This window comes from Aotus nancymaae, unplaced genomic scaffold (assembly GCF_030222135.1).
Source record: "Aotus nancymaae isolate 86718 unplaced genomic scaffold, 86718_ANA_hifiasm-v0.15.2.pri h1tg000014l, whole genome shotgun sequence".
NCBI classification, from domain to species: Eukaryota; Metazoa; Chordata; class Mammalia; order Primates; family Aotidae; genus Aotus; species Aotus nancymaae.
In genome coordinates, this window is record NW_026988425.1 from 119,696,905 (window position 1) to 119,721,820 (window position 24,916).

The following is a 24,916-nucleotide window of genomic DNA, read 5'->3' on the forward strand; positions in this document are numbered from 1 at the left end:
TCATTTTAATATCAGAGAGGAGGCATATAGGAATTTTATTTATTTGTGGACAAAAGTTGGCCGTAGATTATGTAGGATGTTTATTCATTCACTTATTTATTTTGGACAGAGATCAGCCTGTAGGTTAGTAGTTTTCAACCCAGCAAGATGTTTTGTGATTTCAGAAGAAAGATTCATATATTCATTTATTTATTTATTTCAGGACATAGATCAGCCTGTAGGTTAGTAGTTTTCAGCCCAGCAAGATGTTTTGTAGTTTCAGAGGAAGGTTCCTTGGGTTCCTGAGATACTTTTGAAAAAATTATTACAATGGCATTAAGTAAGAGATACAGTCTTTAGCCTGATGGGTTAGGCAATAAAGATGAAAGACTATTCCAAATCCAGGATACCTGGCTCAGTTTGGATATCTACCTAGTATGGTGAATGGTTGATTAGCAAGTAGTTTATTCAGCTTTGATCTGCTGAGCACCTCAGGTCTTTCTACTTGTTTTAACTGTACTTTCAACCATTTATATTCTCCCTCCCCCTACCCATCCCCAGTAATCCTCCCATCCTCCGGATCTCTGGATTCCTGTAATAGCCTCCTAAGTAGTGTCAAAACTCCCTCTTCCCCTTACAATCTGTTTTTCTAAAATAATCTTTTCAAAATCCAAGTTTGATTAGTTTCTCTTCCTCCCCTCCCCCCCGCCGCCAACAACACATACACGGGAACACTCATCCTGAAATTCCTAGGCTGCTTAATTACCTTTAGAGGAAAAGATCAAATTCTTAATATAGTCAGTAAGCTCCTAGTAGGTTATTTGGCACCTGCCTACCCCTTTAGCCTCATCGTGTATCTTTTTCCTTCTTACTCCCTGTTCTGAAAATGTGCTTTCCTCTTTTTAGTTCCTAGCAGGTGTACTTCCTGCCAGCTTTCTCTTTGAGTTCCTCATGGCACTTTTTCCTTCCTTCGTAGTACTTATTTAAACTTGTGATTATATATTTAGTCATGGAGTTTTGCGATCATCTGGTTCTCCTGCTAGGTTATAAACTCCATGAGAACAAAGGTCATAGTAGTTGTGTTCGATTATTCGCACAGTTTAACACAGTGTAAACTAAGTTAGTTTGCTGTGTACTATAGTTTAGCACATAGTAAACTCTCAAACATTATTTGAATGAATGAGAGATGCTCCTTGCACATGCTGTTTTTTCTACCCGGAAAGCTTCCCACCTCCGTCTCTCATACACTTCATAGCTATCCCTCATTCTTTTCCTCAAGGACTTTGCCCAGAGCTAAGAAACTAGGTCAAAACTCTGTGCTTTGAACTCTGTGTATCCCTTTTCAGCACTTATGACAACCTGTACTTAGTTCTCTCCTATTATTTAATTAATATCTGATACCCCTTCTAGACAAGAGCTGCCTTTTTAATTCTGTTATTCACTTTCTGGTAATGTTAGACCACCTTATATTCAGCTTAGAAAGCAGCAGAAGATACTAATCCATCTCCAGGACTGGTTGCATTTTTCTTACTATTCTGAAAGGGGAAGCAGTTGCTGGAATAGCCAACTCATGGAAATATTGCTTAACATCCTTGCATCATGATAGCAGCATTCTTGGTTTGGGTCTTTCCTAAAGCAGTAATTAATTTCTAGTCTCCTCAAGTTACCTTCTTTTATGTGGAAAAATTTCAAACCCATAGAAAAGTGGATGTGGGGACTATAATGAATTCCCATGTCCCTGTCACACAGTACAGTTATTAATTTATGGTGAGTCTCATTTCATCTGTACTTCATTCATTGTGTCCTCCCTTCCCATTATTTTGAAGCAAATGTCAGGTGTCTTCTGTTAATACAGGTTGAACATCCCAAATATGAAATCCTCCAAAATCCATAACTTTTTGAGCACTGACATAATGCTCAAAGAAGATTCTTTTTGGCACATTTCAGATCTCAGATTTTTGGATTTTACATGTTCAACTGATATAATGCAAATATTAAAAAAAAAAACCCTGAAATTGGACACACTTAACGGTTCTAAGCATTTCATAGAAGAGATAGAATACTCAACCTATATTCGAGTATATATCTCTAAAAGATGTCTTTTTTTAAAGAACTATAACTGTATTATCATTAGCACACTTATAAACTCCAAATATTTAGTGTTGTCTAATTGTCTTAAATATTAACTGTCCTTGATAAGGTCTCTTACTGTGATTGTTTAACATTTCCTTTTGGTATATGAGGTCCCCCATTTTTCTTTCTCTTTCCCCTCTTCCTTTGCAGCTTTATCGGTTGAGAAACAGGATTGTTTGTAGAACTTTTCACAGTATGGATTTTGGTGTTTGCTTCCCTGTGGTGGTTGGTCCACTATATTTCCTGTAAATTGGTTAACTGGAGCTAGAGCAATTCTGTTTAATAGAAAATACCACATCTGTATAATGCAGCCACGCTAAAAAGTTTTTTTAAGGCAAAATTAATTTTAATATTGTATTTAACACATCTATCCAAAATATTACCATTTTAGCATGAAATGATACAAAATTATAGGTGAGATATTTTAAATTATTTTCATATTTACTCTCTGAAGGCCGTTCCCTGTATATTTTACATGTCATATATGTATATTTTACATGTAGCATATCATATATATTGCATATATCATATATATTTTGCATATACCATATCTCAATTTGAACTAGCCACATTTTAAGTGCTCAGTAGCCCGATGTGGCTGGTAGCTACTGTACTGGATAGCACAGATCTAGAGCCTTGATCAGATTCAGATTTGATTTTTTTTGTTTGTTTTTACAGTTCTACTTCATAAGTGGCATTCAGTCTCAGAGTTTTTTCTGTTGTTTTTGGATGATGTCAGCAGCCATTGATGACCATTGTCTAGATCCCTTAATTCACTAGGTGTTACAAAACGGTGATATTCAATTTTTATTATTCCTTTTTCCTTGGTTAGCTGGAATACCTCTAAGAAAAGAAACTTCCCTTCATCTACTATTTTGATCACCCACTGGTACTGTTTGTATAGGAAAGGAAGAGTAAATATCTTGTTCTTTCCCTCTATATACCGGTTTCTCAAAATAATGAGTTCTGCTAGCACTTACCATTTTTAAAAATCACTATGAGCATAGGGATGGATAGAAGCATATTTGATTTATTTTAATCCATTGCAGTCAAATTACTTATAGTTCTTACTGTCAAGATACTTTATATTGAATTTTTAAATAACAATACATTAAACAAATCACAGGTATGCACAGATTGATGAATTTTCAAAGTGAATACAACTGTTTGCCCACAGTTCAGATCAAGGAAGAACATTTACTAGTGTCCCAGAAGGTCCCCTACCTTCATCCCTTCCAATTACCATGTATACAGTGGTTACGCTGTTCGACTTCGACTTCTAACAGTGTATGTAGATCACTTTTGCCTGTTTTTTTTGTTTGTTTGTTTTTTAATGTTTTTGTTTTGAAACAGTCTTCTCTCTGTCACCCAGGCTGGTGGAGTGCAGTGGTGCAGTCTCCACCTCCTGGGTTCAAGTGATTCTTGTGCCTCAGCCTCCCAAGTAGCTGAGATTACAGGCATGTGCTCCCGGGCCAGCTTATTTGACAGGGTTTCACCATGTTGGCCAAGCTGGTCTTGAACACCTGGCCTCAAATGATCCACCCACCTCAGCCTCCCAAAGTGCCGTGATTACAGGTGTGAGCTACTACGCCTGCCCACTTTTGCCTGTTTTTTGTTTTGTAATTCAAATTTGATGTTTACCAGCTTTCATGGATTATAAAATTCATGTGTTCATTGTAGGATATGTAAAATTTTAAAATACATAACTGAAACAAAGCCTTTTTTTCTGAGTTCATAAATAACGATTTTTTTCCAAAATTGGTATCTTTTCGCATTTTTCTATACCATTATAACATTTTTCTTTAAACTTTTTATTTTAAACTATTGGATTTATAGAAATTTAAGCTCTTCTTCCTTCTTTAGTGTGACTACATTCTCCATTTTTAGTATAGCTATGTTCACTTGTTACTGTTTTTATTATGTTTTTGATTCCTCCCCTTTTCCTCATGTCTTTTTGGTTTTAATAGTTTAGTTTTTGATCTGTGAAGGATAATATCATGAAATAATACTGTGGTTCTAAGAAAGTGAGTTATACAAAAAATATTCTCAGAGGAATGTCACTCTCTTCATCCCTGCTATACCATTCCCTCCCTCCCTCCTTTCTACCTGAACAAACTGTGAGAGGTCTTTTATCTTCTCTTCAGCCTCTAGATGATGCTATACCTCAAAATAGTTTCATTTTTGATAACTGGAAAGCACTCTAGATTTTAAGTTTCCAAGAATATTTGTAACTGTCCCTAATGAGATTTTGTCAGTATTTAATGTACAGATAATGGTAACTTTCAAGCTGATGTTCTTTCACTCTTATTTTAGGATAGCTGCTAATATAGCAGCTTATCTGAGAACTTATATTTTTAGCAGACCTTCACCTTTGATCAACCAAAAAATTACAGGTTCACTATGTCTTTATCTCTTAACTCTTTAATAAATTTCCTGATCAAAACCATCTCGTCATTTGTTTCCTAAATTGTTAGCCAAGGTGTGGGCACAATAATATATTTATAAATTTAACTGGTGTTGAATAGAGTGGGGTGTTGGATGCTAAATTTAAATTTACTTTTCTATAGTTGCTGCCTTCTTATTTTGATCATTATTTTCATTCTTATGCTTCATGAATTTTTATCTTGCATTCATGAAATGTGTTGAATCCCTGAATATTCTTAGGATTCTCCTTCGTTTCATTTTAGAGTGATCTTTTTTACCACCTCTTGGACATTTCTGTTTTTGAAATTTAAATGACAGCCCTTCAGATCAGTCCAAATAGACATACTTTGCCTTACTTTTTAACACATAACACTCTTCTCTTTGTACTTCATTTGTGTCACAGTGATCACAATTTGAAATTATGTAATGAAGGACAGGGGTCATCTGTTTTATTCACTAAAACTTACGTTGCACTTCTCCTTAAGTTCCTGGCTCAACCTCACCTCCATGGATGATCTTGCTTTCAATTTGGATGGAAAAAAGCCAAAAAGACCAAAACAGAAACACTTTGGAGTTCAGAAGCAATCAGAAACAGTTCAGTGTAGCAGCTTTGCTCACAGAAGGAACTCAGAGAGGTCCCAGAATACTCCAACACATTTACTACTTGGTTTTCCTAATGGGGAACTCCATGTAATCAGGAAAGAGTGTTCCTTGCAGATTCATGGAAATTTTATTATTTTATGATGTTAGATAAATGAGGTATATTGATCTCAAATATTGAGGAATCTTAAGTTTTGGTGCATTCTCTGGACAATAAGTAGTGTTTTTTTTTTTTTAGCTCCATTGGCTTTCATCTGTCCTCATTATCTGCTCCTTCTCACATTCCTTCGGTCCTTCCTTTAAAAATACTGGTCATCCACAGGGTCACCTTAGTCCTTGGGTAATTACATCTTTTCCTTTTGACTTCAATAATACTACCTTGTAGACCACTCAAGAGCCATTTTGAACTCTGGTCTCACTTTTCACTTTAACTTTCTAACTGGTTTCCCTTCCTCAAATCATTTTCCTATTACAACCTTCAGAATGAATTCTGATTGTGTAATTTGATCGTTTAAATTTCTTTAATGTCTTCCATTTTAGTTTAAAGTCTTGGCATTACATTAGAAAGCCTGTTGTGATCTGGTACCTTTACAACTTCTCTTCTTTTACTCTGTCCCTGTTTCACAGATTGTACAACTTAGGCATATCAAAGACAGCATCACGTGTAGCATCACACAATCTTGCTGACATGCTATTTCTTCTGAAACATCTTTCTCCACTTTTTTCCTGGACATCTTTTAAGCTTGAACTCAAGACGTTGCTTTCTCAGGGATTAGGTCTCTGATCTTCACAGCAGACACAGTCCTTTTGCATCTTCTGTAACAGCTGTTATCTATTTGGTGCGAAAGTTATTTATTTTGGTGCAAAAAGCTTTTTTTTTTGAGACGGAGTTTCGCTCGTTACCCAGGCTGGAGTGCAAAGGCGCGATCTCGGCTCACCGCAACCTCCACCTCCTGGGTTCAGGCGATTCTCCTGCCTCAGCCTCCTGAGTAGCTGGGATTACAGGCACGCGCCACCGTGCCCAGCTAATTTTTTGTATTAGTAGAGACGGGGTTTCACCATGTTGACCAGGATGGTCTCGATCTCTTGACCTCGTGATCCACCCACCTCGGCCTCCCAAAGTGCTGGGATTACAGGCTTGAGCCACTGCGCCTGGCCCGCAAAAAGCTTTTTATCTTTTGATGCCATTTTATTTCCTTTTTTTTTTTTTTTTTTTTTTTTCCTAATTTTTGTTTTTAATATATATAATAGAGACGGGGTCTCACCATATTGGTCAGGCCAGTCTCGAACTCCTGACCTCAGGTAATCCACCTGCCTCGGCCTCCCAAAGTGCTGGGATTACAAGCATGAGCCACCATGTCCAGCCTTGATTTCATTTTAATGGCAAAAGCTGCAATTACTTTTGCACCAACCTAAATACCATTTATCTAGTGTTCTCAGCTGCTGCTGTCAGTCCCTAGGGAGGGAGAGGAATCTATTTTTGGCCTCCCCAACACTTACCATGTCTGATATATGTTTGTTGAATGAATGAATCAGTGAATCAATGAATGAATAATACATGGATTGTTTCTGAAATTACAGCCATCAGTATAGTAAAATTGAACTGCCTGTGTATTTAGATAATGTTAAGGGGTTCTTCATTTGGAGTATGGTTTGTATCTTCTCTTTCGGATTTGTTCTTCTCCCAGTTACAGGCTCCTCCTGTCTTGTCAATTCTTGTGCTCTCCTACCTTTCCCCATTCAGTAATCTGTCCTAAAGGACAGTGAAACTGCCTAGAACTGGCATCTGAAGTTTTGGCAGGAAGCCCTTCAGAGTTGGTGATCTGAGTAGTGTCTTTGCCAGCTGGAGCTTAGAACAAAGAAACTAAACAAACTCTTGGCAGATTCTGAAATACAGCTTTTTGCTTTTTCAGAAATTGTGATTCTAGTCAGTTGATGCTGACTTAGAAATGTGTGCAGAACTCAGAATCCAGCAACCATGAATTGCAGTTACTTTTGATGCCTGCAGTGCTTCACTAATTATTGAATTTGTAGGCTGTTCATTGGAATTATAGTCTAACAGAATTTTGGAGCTAGAAAGGTCTTTTCATTTGAGATAATTTCATCCAATTCCCTAATTTTATAGGTGAGGAAAACTAAGATTATGTTTCTAGTTGACATACATTTGGGCTTTTGTCTTCTTATGCCTGGTCTAGTTCGTTTCCTGTTTACCAACATCTTTCTGAGTTACTAGGGAGTGGTGTAGTGCTAGAATCCCGCTTAGAGGAATAATACTTTTTCCCTTTGTTCTCCTACAAGCCTAAATGAGCCTGAGACTGGTAATTTACCAGAAGCTTTTTGTGCAAGTTATGCAATTATTCCTTCTGCATTTTTTTTTTTTTTAAGATGGAATTTTGCTTTTGTCACCCAGGCTGGAGTGCAATGGTGCGATCTTGGTTCACTGCAACCTTGGTCTCCCAGGTTCAAGTGATTCTCCCGCCGCAGCCTCCCAAGTAGCTGGGATCACAGGCTTGTGCCATCACACTCAGCTAATTTTTGTATTTTTAGTAGAGACAGGGTTTCACCATGTTGAACACATTGGTGTCAAATCCTGACCTCCAGTGATCTACCTGCTTCAACCTCCCAAATCCTTCTGCATTTTTTAAATGAGAAAAATTCAATTTGATAAGTAGTAGGTGAATGTGACTAAAAGTGCCAAGGGCTCCCAGTGAAAACTGGAACTCCTCCCACCTGGTTTTCATTTCTCCACCCCAGAAGCCATGTGTTTCTTAGGTATTCTTCCAAAGGATCCTCCCCACTTCTCACTTTTCAAAAGAATCAAAATTCTCAGTCATTAGTGAACATTTTTCTTTATGGAATGCTCATGAAAATAGTGGTTAATAAATTTACTGGTACCAAAAATGTTTTATATTAATTTTAGCTTTGATTTCTGAATGATTTACTTCGGATTTCTTTGTTTTTCCCCAGCATTTTATTCTGATCACTTTCAAATACATAACAAAATTGAAAGAAGTTTACCATGGATACCTGAATACCAACCACTAAGATTCTACCATTATCATTTTACTTTGTTTGCATTATTATATATTTATGTGTTTGTTCAGCTGTGCATTCCTCAGTTCATTCAGAACTCTTCATCAGGATTGCCTGATTATATAAACAACCATAGATAGAATTTACTGCTTTTGCCACAGAAGCAAATGAAAGCCTAGAGAATGGAGAGAGTTGACATGTTCCATGATTTAAACTAGTAATATGTATATTTTCTTTTTTTATATAACATAAGGAGTGGTAAAGCCTAGTCACTCACTTATATTATGGATTAAGTTGGTTTAGTGGCTGGTCAAGAGTCTAACCACTTCTTTTGATGTTTCATTCTCAATTACTTTCTTCTACATAGGTCTTCCTTCTGCTAAATCAAGCTATATTTGATATTTAACAGAGAAGTTTGTTGAGATATGTACTTTTCCAGTTCCTCCAAAGAAAAACTATATGATTTTAATGTGGAATGGTGAGAACAATTATGTTCTAGTATTTTAGTTTTCCCCCTTGCACAAAGTAAGTTTATCTTCTTGTACTCCTCCTGGAGACTGTACATTAAGGCCTTAATGTATAGATTCCTTACTAACAGGAGAATAAACTTTTTAAAAATAAGAACAATAATCCTCTTAAGCGTTATTTGATTTTCCTAAAAACCAAGTGAAAAACAGATACAGATGCTTCTCAGCTCACTTAGAGCTATGTCCTGATTAAATTCATCGTAAGTTGAAAATATTTTAAGTCAAAAAGGCATTTAATACACCCAACCTACCCAATATCATAAGCTTAGCCTTCCCTGCCTTAATCATGCTCAGAACACTTACATTAGTGTATAGTTGGGCAAAATTATCTAACACAAAAGCTTGTTTAACAATAAAGTGTTAAATATCTCATATAATTTTTTGAATGCTGTAGTGGAAGTGAAAAACAATGATTGTATGGGTACCATTGTAAAGTCAAAAAATCAAGTTGGCCCATTTTAAGTCCAGGGACTGTCTGCATTTGAAATGTCAAATAGGAATGGGATTTGGTGACTATGGTTTAAAATACATTGCCAGTTTGTTCTGATTGGGAATGGAGAAAAGAATGCAGGAAGATAAAACACCTGATAGAAAAATGTCACCCACAGTCCCTTTACTTTGAAGATGATAAACAGTGTTAACATTTTGTTTATTCTTTCAGCCTTTATTCCCTACTAATGTCTAAACAAAATTAGGATGACAATGTACATGCTGTTTTACAACCTGCTCTCTCCCAAATGTTAAATAAATTTTCCCATTTGATTAACATCCTCTTACAAAATGGAATAGTGTGTGTTCATTAAGACCTTATAGAGGATGATTAACTGTTTCATACCAAAGAGTATGTTATCAAGGAGAGTAAGTGCATGTTATCCCATCACTTCTGTTTTGGACTGATAGGAAAAGGATGAAAAAGGCAGTAAAGCAATGTCACTGGTTAATGAAATAGATCAAGAAAAGATGAGCTGAGAGCTGTGCAAGCAATTGTCATTCTCAATATCAGCTGAGATTGGACAGACTGGCAACTACTGCAGATACTTTTATCATGTATACTTCATTGGGACTGTTGATGTTTAACTGACTTTGTTGCTTCTCGTTGATGGAAGAATTTTTTTTTAATGCATTATCCCAGTCAATGTTTGTTTAAGAAAAAAAATACCTTTGTTTCCAGTGGAGGTCTCGTTAAAGGGAGGTTTTGTTGCGCTTGATTGGAAGATTAAAACAAAATGCTGGTGAGGTTGGCAGTTCTTATCTGTGGGGATGAACAGAGACATCCTTTCTCTCTCCTCTCTTATTCATCTGACAGGAAAGTTAATCTAGTTGCTTTGAATTTAGGGAAGCAGGCTTTCTTTATAGGGATTTACTTTCTAAAATGGCACTAATCTTCAGTTAAAGTCGCTGTGGGAAAGGAGAAATGGGCCCATGGCACTTTGATAGGCATATTCTCAGGATGCTTTTAACAGTAGTGTATGAGAAAACAGGCCTCACTTATGAAATAGGCATTTGTAGTAATGGGTGACTAGTGGTTTGAGAATCTCATGCTTAGCCTTCTCCCTTTCTACTCTATCTTTTGATAATGCTGAAGAATCTTTTTTAATTTTACTCGTAAATGCATTTTAGGAGTCCCAATTTCATAAAATGGTAGCATTCAGAGAGACTGAAATATTTTAAACCTCTAAGAATAATTAACGCCATATAAAAATTATTTTGAATTATTTACTGCTAATCCCTTAGATAAGCTTGTCTAAACTGTGGTCCATGATTTGCATGTGGCCCAACACAAATTCGTAAATTTTCTCAAAACATTATGAGGTGTTTTTTTTTTTTTTTTTTGCTTTTTTTTAAAGCTTATCGGCTTTCATTAGTATTAGTGTATTTTATGTGTGGCCCAAGACAATTATTCTTTCATTGTGGCCCAGGGAAGCCAAAATACTGGACATCCCTGCCTTAGATAATGATTTATTTTCCTCTCTGGTGAGAGGTTCATGACAGGAGGTGAAACTGAAGTACACTATAATTTGGGCAGGGACCTGTATTGGAGCTCGTATCACTTATTTTATGATTCTTGGGGGAGTTTGGGAGCTTGTTCTTTTTTGTTTCATGTTGTGTGTATCTACATGTGTGTTAATACATATTCTAGAAAAGCTGTTCTTTCTCTTTTGGTTATAAATGAAGCTTGAGAAGGTAATTCTGCAGCAAAACTGAAACTAGGTAGAGCAGTCGTGTTTGTGACATTAAAGCAGCCATTTGCCAAAACTATCAGTGGTTTTATCTGTTTTCCTGTAACTTGTATATTTATAATTACTGTGTTCAGAGGTATTTAACTTTCCCTTCCCTTATAAAACATGAGATGCTTTTAAATGTTTACATGCATTAGATATTTTAAGATAATACCACCCCAACTTTTATTCTTTTCTATCTGGTGTTAAGTATAAAGTTGCAGAATTAGCTAGAATACTGATTTCAGCTTGCATGAAGTGAATATAGAGCAGCTGTCCAAATTAAGCTAAAAACAAAGGAAGTTCCTGTGTGTAGTTCCCTGTCTCTTAAAAGCAAACAGAAAACTTTCCATAATTATTAAGGTCCGTTCAGAGTATCTCTAATATTAACAGTGTGAATTTTGGTATTTCAGTGTGCTGAATTGTTAACTTGATGTTCTTGCTCACCTTGTTAAGGACATTATCTTAACAGGTAAATGGTTTGTTTTTCTTTTCCTTTATCAGAGCACAACAATGGGGGAAACAGCTATATGGGAACAACATACAGTGACGCTTCACAGGGTAAGTGTGTGTGGCAGTAAATAATCTGTGTATAACTCAGGATACTGGCAGCTTTGAAAACAACAGAGGAAAGCCAGATGTCAGGAAGCCAGAGGAAGGGTGAAACTTTTTCTATATTCTTTTGTTTAAAATTAGAGTTAAAATAATTTTGTATTAAGGTCAAAAGTGAGCATGATTACTTTTTCATATATCCGTTTGTATATTTGCTGTTTTTATTCCTGACTTAAAAAGTAAATGATTTGCTTTTTAAAATTTTGAGTTTTAAAATCAGATAAAGGACTCTGTATGTTAGTATAAGTTATGATAAACTGTTTCAACCTTTCTGAGTATATATGCATGCATTGTGGGAGTGAGGTTTAAAATTAAACCAGGTTGTATGCATAATCAAATCCTAAAAGATACTTAATTGATTTCAAACATGTTGACCCAAGCTGTTGCTTAAACAATTGCAGATGTGAGAAGAGGGATGAGTAGCAGTAAGAGATGAGTTCTTCCTTGGTAGGAGTAAGAACTTTGTCAGAAGTGAGACTGCTGTCAGTTTGAATTCTAGTTCTACCTTTCTTTTGCTTTAGAAATGGGGAAGTGGGCCGGGTGCGGTGGCTCACGCCTATAATCCCAGCACTTTGGGAGGCCGAGGCGGGTGGATCACGAGGTCAAGGGATCGAGACCATCCTGGTCAACATGGTGAAACCCCGTCTCTACTAAAAATACAAAAAATTAGCTGGGCATGGTGGCGCGTGCCTGTAATCCCAGCTACTCGGGAGGCTGAGGCAGGAGAATTGCCTGAACCCAGGAGGCGGAGGTTGCGGTGAGCCGAGATCGCGCCATTGCACTCTAGCCTGGGTAACAAGAGCGAAACTCCGTCTCAAAAAAAAAAAAAAAAGAAATGGGGAAGTGGGCTGGGCATGGTGACTCACTCCTGTAATCCCAGCACTTTGGGAGGCCGAGGCAGGCGGATCATGAAGTCAAGAGATTGAGACCATCCTGGCCAACATGGTGAAACCCTGTCTCTAACTAAAAAAAAAAAAAAAAAAAAAAAAAAAAAAAATAGCTGGGTGTGGTGGTGCACGCCTGTAGTCCTAGCTACTTGGGAGGCTGAGGCAGGAGCATTGCTTGAACCTGGGAGGCAGAGTTGCAGTGAGCCGAGCTCGCGTCACTGCACTCCAGCCTGGCGTCTGGCAACAGAGCGAGACTCTGTCTCAAAAAAAAAAAAAAAAAGAAAGAAAGAAATGGGGAAGTGATTCAGTCACCTTTGAAAGCCTTGGTTTTCACATATTTAAAATGGAACAAATTGATAACAGTCATGCTTTACCAATTTGTAAAGTTAAATGCCTCTCAAAATTCTCTCCTCTTTCAAGAGAGCTGAATCTGCTGAGTACTCACTTAGAGAATGTATGGAAAGAGAGAATATTTAAATACTCACCTTACACTTTACACTTACTATTTCTACCAGTTGTATCCATTATTAGGAAGATGGAAAGGGCAAAGAATCATGTTCCTGGACTCTCCCTCTGATTATCTCATGCATGTTTGGATCTGCACATAGTAGATAATGGGTAAATTAATTATTAAAAAAAATAGTGGGTTTTCAGATAAGATACAGTCAACTTTTTAATGTCTCATTAAATGGTGAAGGAAATCATTAAATAATACTAACCTTGACTTTCATAAACCTGCCATATGGCCTTTCTTTGTTTGAAATGTATTGATAGGTAGCATATTTAAATCAGATACATATGATTAAATATATAAGATAACTTCTTATGACTGGTGGTGATATCAGTGATTTGATGTTATTTTATCACATTACCTTTATTTTTATTCAGACCTTTATTGTTTTTATTGGTATAATTTACATATAGTAGAATTTACCCTTAGTGTGCAGTTCTGAGTTTTGACAAGCATATACAATCATATAACCACAATTTTAAAAATACAAGACAACTTTATCACACTAAAACTTTGCCTTACACCTATTTCTAGTCAGCCCGGTTTCCTCACCTCCACTTAACCAATAATATGGTTTCTTTTTGTACATTTTTGCCTTTTCTAGAGTGTCATGTAAATGGACTCATACAATATGTACCCTTTTCTTAGACTTAGCCTAATGCATTTAGGATTTCTCCGTGACGTTACTGATACCAGTAGTTGGTTTCTTCTTGTAACGTTTCATTGTAGGAATGTATAATAGTGTATTTATTTTCCAGTTGTGGTATATTTGAGTTTTACGGTTTCCAGTGATTATGAACAAACTTGCCTTAGTGTACAGATTTTTGTATGAACGTAACTTGTTATTTCTTTTGGGTTAGTACTTAGGAAAAGACTTGCCGTGGTTCCCATGGCCGTTGTTTAAGTTTTAAAGAAATTCTCAAACTGTCTGTACCATCTAGTACCACCACTGGCAGGGTATAAGAGCTCCAGTTGTTCTATATACTCATCAGTACTCGATATGGGTTGAGCATCCCAAATCTGAAATCTAAAATGCGCCAAAATTCAAAACTTTTTGAGTGATGATGTCATGTTTAAAGGAAATGCTCATTGGAACATTTTGGATTTTGGATTTTTAGAGTAAGGCTGCCCAACTGGTAAGTATAATACAGACTTTCCCAAATCCAAAACACTGGAAATCTGAAACACTTCTGGTCCCAAGCATTTCAAGTAAAGGATACTCAATCCATATTGTCAGATTAAAAAAAAAAAAAATGCTGGGCTCCGTGGCTCACACCTGTAATCCAAACACTTTGGGAGGCCAAGGCTGGTGGATCACCTGAGGTTGGGAGTTTGAGCCAGCCTGGCCAACATGGCGAAACCCTGTCTCTACTAAAAATTTAAAAAATTAACCAGGTGGGGTGGTGGGCACCTGTAATTCCAGCTACTTGGGAGGCAAGGCAGGAGAATTGCTTGAACCCAGGATTTGGAGGTTGCAGTGAACTGGAATTGCACCATTGCAGTCCAGAACCTGGGCAACAGAGCAAGACTGTGTCTCAAAAAAAAAAAAATTGCCACTGTAATAGGTGCCTACTAGTATCACACTGTGGTTTTAGTTTGCTTATCTCTAAAGACTAATGATCTCTTGATGTGCTTATTTGTCATCCATATATCTTTGGTAAAATGCATTCAAATCCATTTTTAATTGAATTCTTTTTCTTATTATTGAAAAATTGTGGCAAAATATAACATAGACTTCACGTATTCAAGTCCGTTGCCCATTTTTAAGTCCTATGTTGCTTGTTTTTTGGTTGTTGAGTTGCAGTAGTCTATATATTTTGGATATTAGCCAGTTATTAAATATATATGATTTACATGTATTTTTTCCCATTCCATGGATTGCCTTTTTACTCTGTGCTAACTCTTTTTGGTGCACAGAAGTTTCTGAGTTTTGAAAGATTTTTTAATATATTCAGGATACAGGTTCTTTTTTTTTTTTTTTTTTTTTGAGACGGAGTTTCGCTCGTTACCCAGGCTGGAGTGCAATGGCGCAATCTCGGCTCACCGCAACCTCCGCCTCCTGGGTTCAGGCAATTCTCCTGCCTCAGCCTCCTGAGTAGCTGGGATTACAGGCACGCGCCACCGTGCCCAGCTAATTTTTTGTATTAGTAGAGATGGGGTTTCACCATGTTGACCAGGATGGTCTCGATCTCTTGACCTCGTGATCCACCCGCCTCGGCCTCCCAAAGTGCTGGGATTACAGAGGTTCTTTTTCAGGTATTATTTGGTAAATATTTTTTCCCATTCTGTGGTTTGCCTTTTCTTTCTGTTAATGATAGTGTCTTTTGCAGTACGTGCTTTAAGTTTTGATAAAGCCCTGGCTGGGTGCAGTGACTCACACCTGTAATCCCAGCACTTTGGGAGGCCGAGACAGTCAGATCACTTGAGGCCAGGAATTTTAGACCAGCCTGACCATCATGGTGAAACCCTGTCTCTACTAAAAATACAGAAATTAACTGGGAGTGGTAGCATGCACCTGAAGTCCCAGCTACTCAGAGGCTGAGATAGGAGAATCGCTTGAGCCTGGGAGGCAGAGGTTGCAGTGACCTGAGATCCTGCTACTACATTCCAGCCTGGGCAACAGAGTAAGACTCCATTTCAAAATGAAAGAAAAAAAATGTTTGATAAAGTTCAATTTGTTGATTTCTGCATGCTTTTGGTTTTGTATCTCAAATCTTTGCCAAACTCAAAGTCGAAAAGAGTTTTTCCTGTTTTCTATTAGAAGTTTTATTTCAGTTAAATTTCTGTTTGTGCAATGAGATAAGGGCAGAGATAATTTTTTTTGATACAGATGTTCAATATTTATTTTGAAGAAGCATTTTCGTGGAAAGATTATACTTTTACCATTTAATTGCCTTTCTCCCTTTGTCAAAAATCAATTGGCCATATATTTCTGGACTTTCTTGTCTGGTCTGTTGATCTATGTGTCTGTCTTTTTACCAGTTACTTCTATGTTGATTACTGTAGCTTTATATTAAATGTGAAAATCAGGTAGTATAAATCCTCCAAAATTTTTAGAAATGATTTTGGTATTCTAGCTCCTTTGCCTTTCTGTATATTTTAGAATAATTTTGTCAACTTTTATTTCCCTCCAGACAAAACAAACCCTTCTGGGATTTTTATTGGGATTGCATTTGAATCTCCAAATCAGTTTGGGGAGAATTAACATCTTAGCAATATTGAATATTTCAAACTGTGAATGTAATGTTATCTTCCCATTGTTTTATTTTTTAATGTATCGTATGTAGTTTTTGGCAAATAGATCCTGCACACATTTTGTTAGGTTTATAGTTAAATATCTCATATTTCTTGATGCTGTTGTAAATAGTGGTTTTTTTTTTTTAATTTCAATTTTTTATTCCTTGTTACTATGTAGAAATATAGTTTTTTTGTTTTTTTTTTTTTTTGAGACGGAGTCTCGCTCTTGTTACCCAGGCTGGAGTGCAATGGCGCGATCTTGGCTCACCGCAACCTCCGCCTCCTGGGTTCAGGCAATTCTCCTGCCTCAGCCTCCTGAGTAGCTGGGATTACAGGCACGCGCCACCGTGCCCAGCTAATTTTTTTGTATTAGTAGAGACGGGGTTTCACAATGTTGACCAGGATGGTCTCGATCTCTTGACCTCGTGATCCACCCGCCTCGGCCTCCCAAAGTGCTGGGATTACAGGCTTGAGCCACCGCGCCCGGCCGAAATATAGTTTTTTTTAATAGCAAACTTACAATCTTAAAATTACTAGTTGTAGGAACTTTCTTGTGTAGATTCCTTGGTGTTGTCCTGTGTATAGGCAGTCATATCATCTGTGTATAGAGGCAATTTTATTCCCTCCTTTCAAATGCTATTTCTTTTTCTTGCCTTATCACAGTAGCTTGAACTTCCAGAATGTTGTTGATTAGGAATAGTGAGCAGATATACTTGCCTTACTCCTAATATTGGGTAAAAGCATTCTGTCTTTCACCATTAAGTATTTTTTTGGTTGATGCCCTTTATCAGGTTAAGGAAGTTCCCTTGTATTTCTGTTTTGCCATTATTAGGTTGAGGTAGTTCCTTTTATCTTAGTTTTCTGGAAGGTTGTTGTTTTTAATCATGAATGAATGTTGAATTTTGTCAGTGCTATTTTTTGCGTGTATGACTGGGATTATGTGGGTTTTCTTCTTAATCTGTTGATATGGTGGATTTCTTGCTTTTTGTTGAACAGCCTTGCATTCCTGAGATAAATTCTACTTGATTGTTACATGTTATGCATTTTAGGTATTGCTGGATTGATTTGCTGATGTTTTGTGAGGATACTTGTTTATTGGTCAGTACTTCTTTTTTTTTTTTTTTTTTTTAACATATTAATATCTGGTTTTGGTATCATAGAAAAGCTGCTGCACCTCAAAACAAGGAGTTGGGAAGTGTTCCTTCCTTTTGTGGTTTCTGGTAGCGTTCATGTACAACTGATTTTATTTTTTTCTTAAATGTTTGTTAGAATTCACTAGTAGAGTAACCTGATGCTGGTGTTTTCTTTGTGAGGATTTTAATTACAAATTCAGTTTCTTTAATTTTATATAGGAATATATAGCTTATGTATTCCTTCCTTCTTAGGGTTTGTTTTTGTAGTTTGTATCTTTCTTTCTTTTTTTTTTTTTTTGGAGGCAGTCTTGTTCTGTCTCCCAGGCTGAAGTGCAGGGGCGTGATCTCCACTCACTGCAACCTCTGGGGTTGAAGTGATTCTCCTGCCTCAGCAGGCGGGCAGCCCAGAAAATGTCATCACAAGATACATAGAGATAAGAGAGGTATATAACTCACAATTGTTTGGTTGTTAAATATGCTAACTGTTGCACTAGGAAAACAGCTGGATTGCCTCTGAGCCTCATCACAGAGAGACTATGACAATTGAAGTCCTCACCAGCCATCCCTCCAGGAATGGTTTTTTGGTTTTTGTTTTTTTCAAAGTTCAAAAAAAAAATCTTTTTGGCTGGGCACCGTGGCTCACACCTGTAATCCTAGCACTTTGAGAGGCTGAGGTGGGCAGATCACGTGAGGTCAGGAGTTTGAGACCAGCCTGGGCAACATGGTGAAATCCTGTCTCTACTAAGAATACAAAAGTTAGCCAGGCATGATGGCGCTACTCAGGAGGCTGAGGCAGGAGAATCGCTTTAACCCGGGAGGTGGAGGTTGCAATGAGCCGAGATCATGCCACTGCACTCCAACCTGGGCAACAAGAGCAAAACTCCATGTCAAAAAAAAAAAAAATCTTTTCGGCACAAGCAGTAATAAAATGTCTCCCATCATAGAAAAGCCCAGGACCTGACGGCTTCACTGCTGAATTCTAGCAAGCATTTGAAGAAGAACTATATCAGTCCTACTCAAACTATTCCAAAAAGTTTAGAGAATACTTCCAGAGTCACTCTCCAAGGCCAGTATTTCTGTGGTACCAAAACCAGCCAGAGAGACACACACATACACGTCGCGCGTGCACTCGCGCGCTCTCCCCCCGCCGCCCCCGCCTCTCTGCCAATATCTTTGAATAGAGATGCAGAATCCTCAAACCAAATTCAACTACATATTTAAAAGCTCATTCATTGTAATCAAGTGGGATTCATCCCAGGGATGCAAGGATGGCTCAACATATTCTGAAGTGGTTTGTGTCTGTGCCCCTGCCCACATCTCATGTTGAATTGTAATCCCCAATGTTGGAGGAGGGACCTAGTGGGAGGTGATTGGATCATGGGAGTGGAGTTCTCATGAATGGTTTAGCACCATCTCCCCTTGCTACTTTATAGTGAGTGAGTTCTTGCCAGATCTCGTTGTTTAAACCTCCCCCTCGCCCACTCCCCACTGCCATGTGATGTGTTTGTTCCCTCTTTGCCTTCTGCCCCGATTATGTGTTTCCTGAGATCTCCCCAGAAGCCAACCAGATGCTGTCATGCTTGCTGTACAGTCTCAAGAATCGTAAGCCAGTGAAACATCTTTCTTTAAATTAATTACTCAGTCTCAGGTATTTCTTTATAGCAGTGTGTGAAAGACCTAATACATATTCAAATCTGCAAGTGCGATACATTACATAAAAAGAATGAAGGACAAAAACCATATGTCCATTTCTATAGATGCCAAAAAAGCATTCAACGAAATTCAGCATCCCTTCATGATAAAAACTCAACTGGATGTAGAAGGAACATGCCTCAGCACAATAAAAGTCAGAGCTAGTATCTAATCAGAAGTGGAACAGTTTCAGTGCATCTTAGAGGTTTACGTGAGTGATGAACTTGGGTGGAGATGGTGACACAGCTTGTTCTCTCCTCCTAGGCTCTTAGTGTATCCAAGATCCTGAGCGGCCAGGGGCCTGGCCACTCCCACCCCGAGCCCTACCTTGGCTGAGCTCGTCACCGCTGCGTGTCCCGGGCTGCCGGCCTGCCTGTCATCTGCAGTGCACAGGTACGCATGTGTGTGCATAGGTACACGCACCACACACATACCATGACTACCTCACACACAGCACACCCATACCCCATGCACACCACACACACATCATACCCACCTCTCACACGCTACACACATGCTATGCCGACCTCACATACACCACACACACATACCCCATACCCACCACACACAACATACATACCCACCTCACATACACCACACACATACCCCATACACACCACACACAACAGACATACCTATCTCACACACTACACACCACGTATACACCATGTCCACCTCACACATCCCACACATTTAACCCATATACACCACACACACTACACACATATCATATCCCCCTCACACACACCACACACATAATATACCCACCTCTCACACACCACACACCACATATATACCATGCCCACCTCACACACACCACACTTAACCTATATACATTATACACACCCACCTCACACACACCCATATACACTACACACACACCACACTCATATCATACCCACTTTAGATACACCACACACATAACATACCCACCTCACACACACCACACACTTAACCCGTATACACTACACTCATATACTCACCTCACACACACCACATACTTAACCCATATACACTACACACATATACCCACCTCACACACTGCACATATATCAGAAACACCTCTTAGACACCCACATATACGCCATGCCCACCTCACACACCCCACACGTTTAACCCATATATACCACACACATATCCTTCCCACCTCACACACATACCCCATACACACCACACCCACCACACATACCCTCCTCACACACCACCTATGTATCATTCTCACCTCACACAGCCCACACCCTCAACCCATATGCACCACACGCACCACACACATCATACCCACCTCACACACACTATACACATAGCATACCTACCTCACACGCAGCACACACTTAACCCATATACACTATACAGCCACACACATATACTGACCTCACATACACCACACACTTAAGCCATATACACGACACACACGGCACACATAGCATACCCACCTCACGCACATACCCCATACACACCACACACTACATATACACCATGCTCACCTCCCACATCCCACACATTCAACCCATATACACCACACACATACTACACACGTACTTCATACACTGTCACACACCACACATAACCCCCCCCACACGCCATATACACCACACACATATCATGTCCACCTTGCAAACACCACACACATACTTCATACACACCTCGTACTCTTCACAGTTACCAGACGCCACGCATGTATCCCATACCCACCAAACGCACCTTATATACACACACCACACATGCCACACTCACCACATAATACTGCACATGCACACACCATACGCATTTCATATACACCACACACACTTCATAAATACCACGTACACACCACACCACACTCTACATACATATTACATCACCCATACAACACAGCACATTCCACACAGACAACTTATTCACACTACAAAGATACCACACGCACCATACAATATCATACATACATATACAATACACATCTTATAGGCACCACACACCCCATGCACACCACACACCCCTCATACAACCACACACGTTACACACGCTTCCTACGTACCACACACCACAAACACTATGCCATGCACAGAAAATATACACACTCAACCCTTCCACACTATATCACACTTCACACACACCACGCACACATCACATTCACATCACTCACACCACATACCACACGCCATACACAGAACACTCCACACACCACACTTTCCAGAATGGCCCACCAGCATGCACACATATGCACCCCACACGCTCCCTACCTACCACACCACGTGCACTGTATGTCACACACACACCACACACCACCACACACATTTGCATGCAAACTACTGGTTTTGCATTCAGACTACTTGAGTGAAACTGAATGGTTTAGTTTTCCCCAAATTAATACTGCTCGTCTGCACGCCGCCGGCTGTCCTGGCTTGCACGTCCCCTGGTCCCGCCCTTCCTTGGGTCAGTGCCACCTCCTGTGTTTCAGGTATGTCTGGCTGTGCCCTGTGGTGTCCTCATGTCCTGATGACATGGGAGGCTGGCCCCTCTGGCCCAGTGGCCGTTTTCTTGGCGGAGACTGGCCTGTTGCCACCACTCCTGAGGCCCAGAGCAGCGGCTGGTGCAGGAAGTTCTGCTTCCTTCCCTCCCCACGGGACATTCTGTCTGAGGTCTGTCATCTCCCCAGCTAGAAGAGAGACCCTCAAAGGTGCACAGGTGGGTTTCATTATACTGCTGGTGAATAACCAATGCGTTTTGGTAAAAAACTCAACCGGTACATACATCTTCAATAAAGTAAAATGTGCATGGCCCCTCTGCTCCCACCTTTCTCCCCTCCCCTCCCCTCCCCAGAGGACACAACTGACAAGCCTTTGGGGAGCTCCTCCTTTCTGTGTGCCTTCACGTCCGTGTATGGGCTGGGGAGTGTGTGTGTATTCTCTAGCCATCTTAACGGAGCTGGAACTGGGATCTACACACGTGCACTGACTGTGTAGCTCACTTGATATTTTCCCTCCAAAACAGGACTTTAAGATCCCTCACTGTAGTGCCTGTTGCCCTGCCTCTTTAAAAACGCCATCGACCCTTGGAGCACACGAACTCTTTCATTTATTTAACCGTTCCCTTATTTATGGGTACTTTGGTTGTTTCCAGTTTTTTAAAAGATTACCGGCTGGGTGCGGGGGCTCACTTCTGTAATCCCACCACTTTGGGAAGCTGAGTCGGGTGGATTACAAGGTGAGGAGTTCAAGACCAGCCTGACCAATATGGTGAAACTCCGTCTGTACTAAAAATAGAAAAATTAGCCAGGCGTGATGATGCGAGCTTGTAGTCCCAGCTACTTGGGAGGCTGAGGCAGGAGAATTGCTTGAACCCGGGAGGTGGAGGTTGCAGTGAGCCGAGATCACGGCACTGCACTCCAGCCTCGGTGACAGAGTGAGACTCTGTCTCAAAAAAAAAAAAAAAAAAAAAAAAATTGCTGCAATGAAAACCTTTAGCTGTCATTTTTCATCTTGCTGTGGAAGAACGTGGTGGGAGATGCCATGGTGGTAGAGTGGCCTGGCGCGTGGCCAGGCTTTGTGTAGTTCTGACTGTATTCTTCCCAGTGTTCCTTTCTACAGTGGTTGCCTCCAGGAGATGACAACTGTGTGAGTGCCCACCATGGCCCACCAGAAGTGTGAGAGTGTGGGAAGCGGCATGTTGGACCACAGGGCAAGGCCAGACCCTGTCCCGCAGTGCCAGGAGCCCAAGAGCGAGGACGTGGAGCTGCCATTGGAGGCCATGTACCTGAGGGCCTGGAGCTGGCCGCCCTGTGACCAGAGAGCCCCATGCCCGAAGAACAGGAGTGCCACAACCACAGCCCCGATGGGGACTCCAGCTCCAACTACGTGAACGACGCCTCCAGGGAGGGAGGACTATGACCAGGGCCTCTCTGAGGAGGAGGAGAGGGCATCACCTACTACATCCGCTACTACCCCGAGGATGACGGCTACCTGGAGGGCATGGACTGCAACGGCGAGGAGTACCTGGCCCACACAGCGTGCACCCCATGGACGCCGACGGGTGCCAGGAGGCCGTCAGTGGAGGAATGGACAGAGTCGGCAGGCCCACACCCCCAGGGCCACAGGGCTGAAGGCAGCCAGGACTACCTGGAGGGCTACTTGCCCATCCCGGAGTTTGAGCCCTCCGTCCTAGAGGCCCGTGACCAGGAAGAAGATGGCCCCCACCGTCTGAGCAAAGAGGGCTACCAGGACTACTACCCGGCAGAGGCCAACGAGAACACTGGCGCCTCCCCCTATTGCCTGAGGTGTGGGGATGGGGACCTGGAGGACCAGGAGGGTGACATCGACGAGATCGTGGCCGCAATCAAGATGAGCCTGAGCATGATGAGCATCACCAGCGCCAATGAGGCCGGCCCTGAGCATGGGCCTGAGCCAGGGCCTGGGGACTCTGCAGAGGGCCTGCCTGCCTTGCCAGCAGGGCCCCAGCAGGCACGAGGCGAGGGCCAAGTCACTGTCAACCTCCCTTCCAAGGCCAAGCACCGCGGAGATCCCCAGAGAGGCTTCAATCCCAGCACCAGGACCCCAGAGGAGAGGCCGAAGTGGCCCCACGAGCAGGTAGGACCCTGGCTGTCCCAGAGAAGGGAGCAGAGGGGCCTGAGAGCAAGAAACCTCCTGGTACAGGCCTCGGAGATGCTGAAGCGAGGGGATGGGAGGAGTGGGTGCCTTGCAGTTCTAATGGTGGCTGAGCCCTTCACTGGTCCAGTTACGAAGCATGTTGTGTGAATGCTCTGGCCACTCTTATGCTCACCCCTCAGACTGAGGAGTAAAGTCTTTTTGAGGGCTGATTGGCCACTGGTGTTTCACAGAAGACGCCCCTACTCCCACCCTAGAAGAGGGTCCGTTTCTATCCCGCTGCCATGGATCTGCTCATGGTGGGGCAGTGTCTGTGGGAGAGCCTGTCAGTCCTCAGGGGTGTACTCAGACCAGCAGGGCAGTGGCAAAGACGTGGGGGCGCTGCTGCTCACACACTGCCGTGGCCAGTGGTGGGTGGCCTGGTGGCTGGGCTGGGGGCTGCCGTGCATTTCACAATGGAAGTGTCTCTAAAAGCCTGGGGACCTTGGTCTGATGGGTAATTAGCTGTGAATAAGTGTTCGGAAGAGGAGTTTTTGAAAGTTTCACAAAACCTTGGGGAAGAAACCCATGGTAATGAGGGCAATGGATGTCAGCATAGCTGTGTTTTCTTTTAATTATAGCAGAGTCAGCGTGCATTCTAATAAACACATTTGAAAATCTGCCTTCCAAAAAAAGAAAAGCCTCACTGTGAGTATATAAAGAAGATGTGATTGATTATTGGACTTGTGTAAAAGAACTTCTATTTGTCCAGTTACGTGGACTGCTTTCGGAGCGGGCAGCGACTCCTCGGGACGGCACTGCGCTGCAGCAGCTCCGCACCCTGGCCAGGTAAGCTGGGGGGCTCAGACTGCGTGACTTGCAGGCAGTGGCAGCCTGGGGTCTCCCGTGGCGCTGCAGGCACCCGGACGCGTTCGGGGTGGCCGGAGGTTGCGGCCCCAGTGCTCTGGAGCGCTGCCTTGTGTACTCGGCGGAGCTGCGCGGCGGTTGTTGCTGGGATCTAGGGGAGCAGCCCAGCGGCCCCACTCCTCTCCTATGGGCCACTTCCTGCTCCCACGAGCGGTGGAGGGGGCGTGCAGCGGTTACTAGCAGGCGGCTCCCGCATCCCTGGGTTTGGTGGGGGAGCCTGGCAGTGAATGGCTACCTGGTGCTGGCTAGAGGCTGTGTCTGGAGATTGGGGGGCACTTGAGTCCCGCCGCCCGGCTGAGTGAGCCGCTGGTGGCTGGCTGGTCATTCCTCCATCCTCCCTTGGCACTGGCATTGATTCCCAGTGCTGGGCGGCAACTCGGTTGGGGTTGCCTCTGAGTTCGCTGTCCCTGGAGAACCTGAGTCTGGATCTTTGCCCGCTTCCC

At 41.2% G+C, this 24,916-nt stretch overlaps 1 protein-coding gene across 1 annotated transcript in view; it reads left to right on the forward strand.

Annotated features, from left to right (window-relative positions):
- The window catches only part of LOC135274901 (amyloid-beta A4 precursor protein-binding family A member 2-like), a 59,820-nt gene that overhangs the window by 10,087 nt on the left and 24,817 nt on the right, over positions 1–24,916 (forward strand). Inside the window, exons 2-5 of the mRNA XM_064376272.1 lie at positions 11,420–11,476; positions 19,252–19,380; positions 21,425–23,549; positions 24,188–24,254. Coding sequence (XP_064232342.1) covers positions 22,935–23,549; positions 24,188–24,208 — 636 coding nt within the window. The 5' untranslated portion in view covers positions 11,420–11,476; positions 19,252–19,380; positions 21,425–22,934 and the 3' untranslated portion in view covers positions 24,209–24,254. The remainder of the gene's footprint in view (positions 1–11,419; positions 11,477–19,251; positions 19,381–21,424; positions 23,550–24,187; positions 24,255–24,916) is intronic.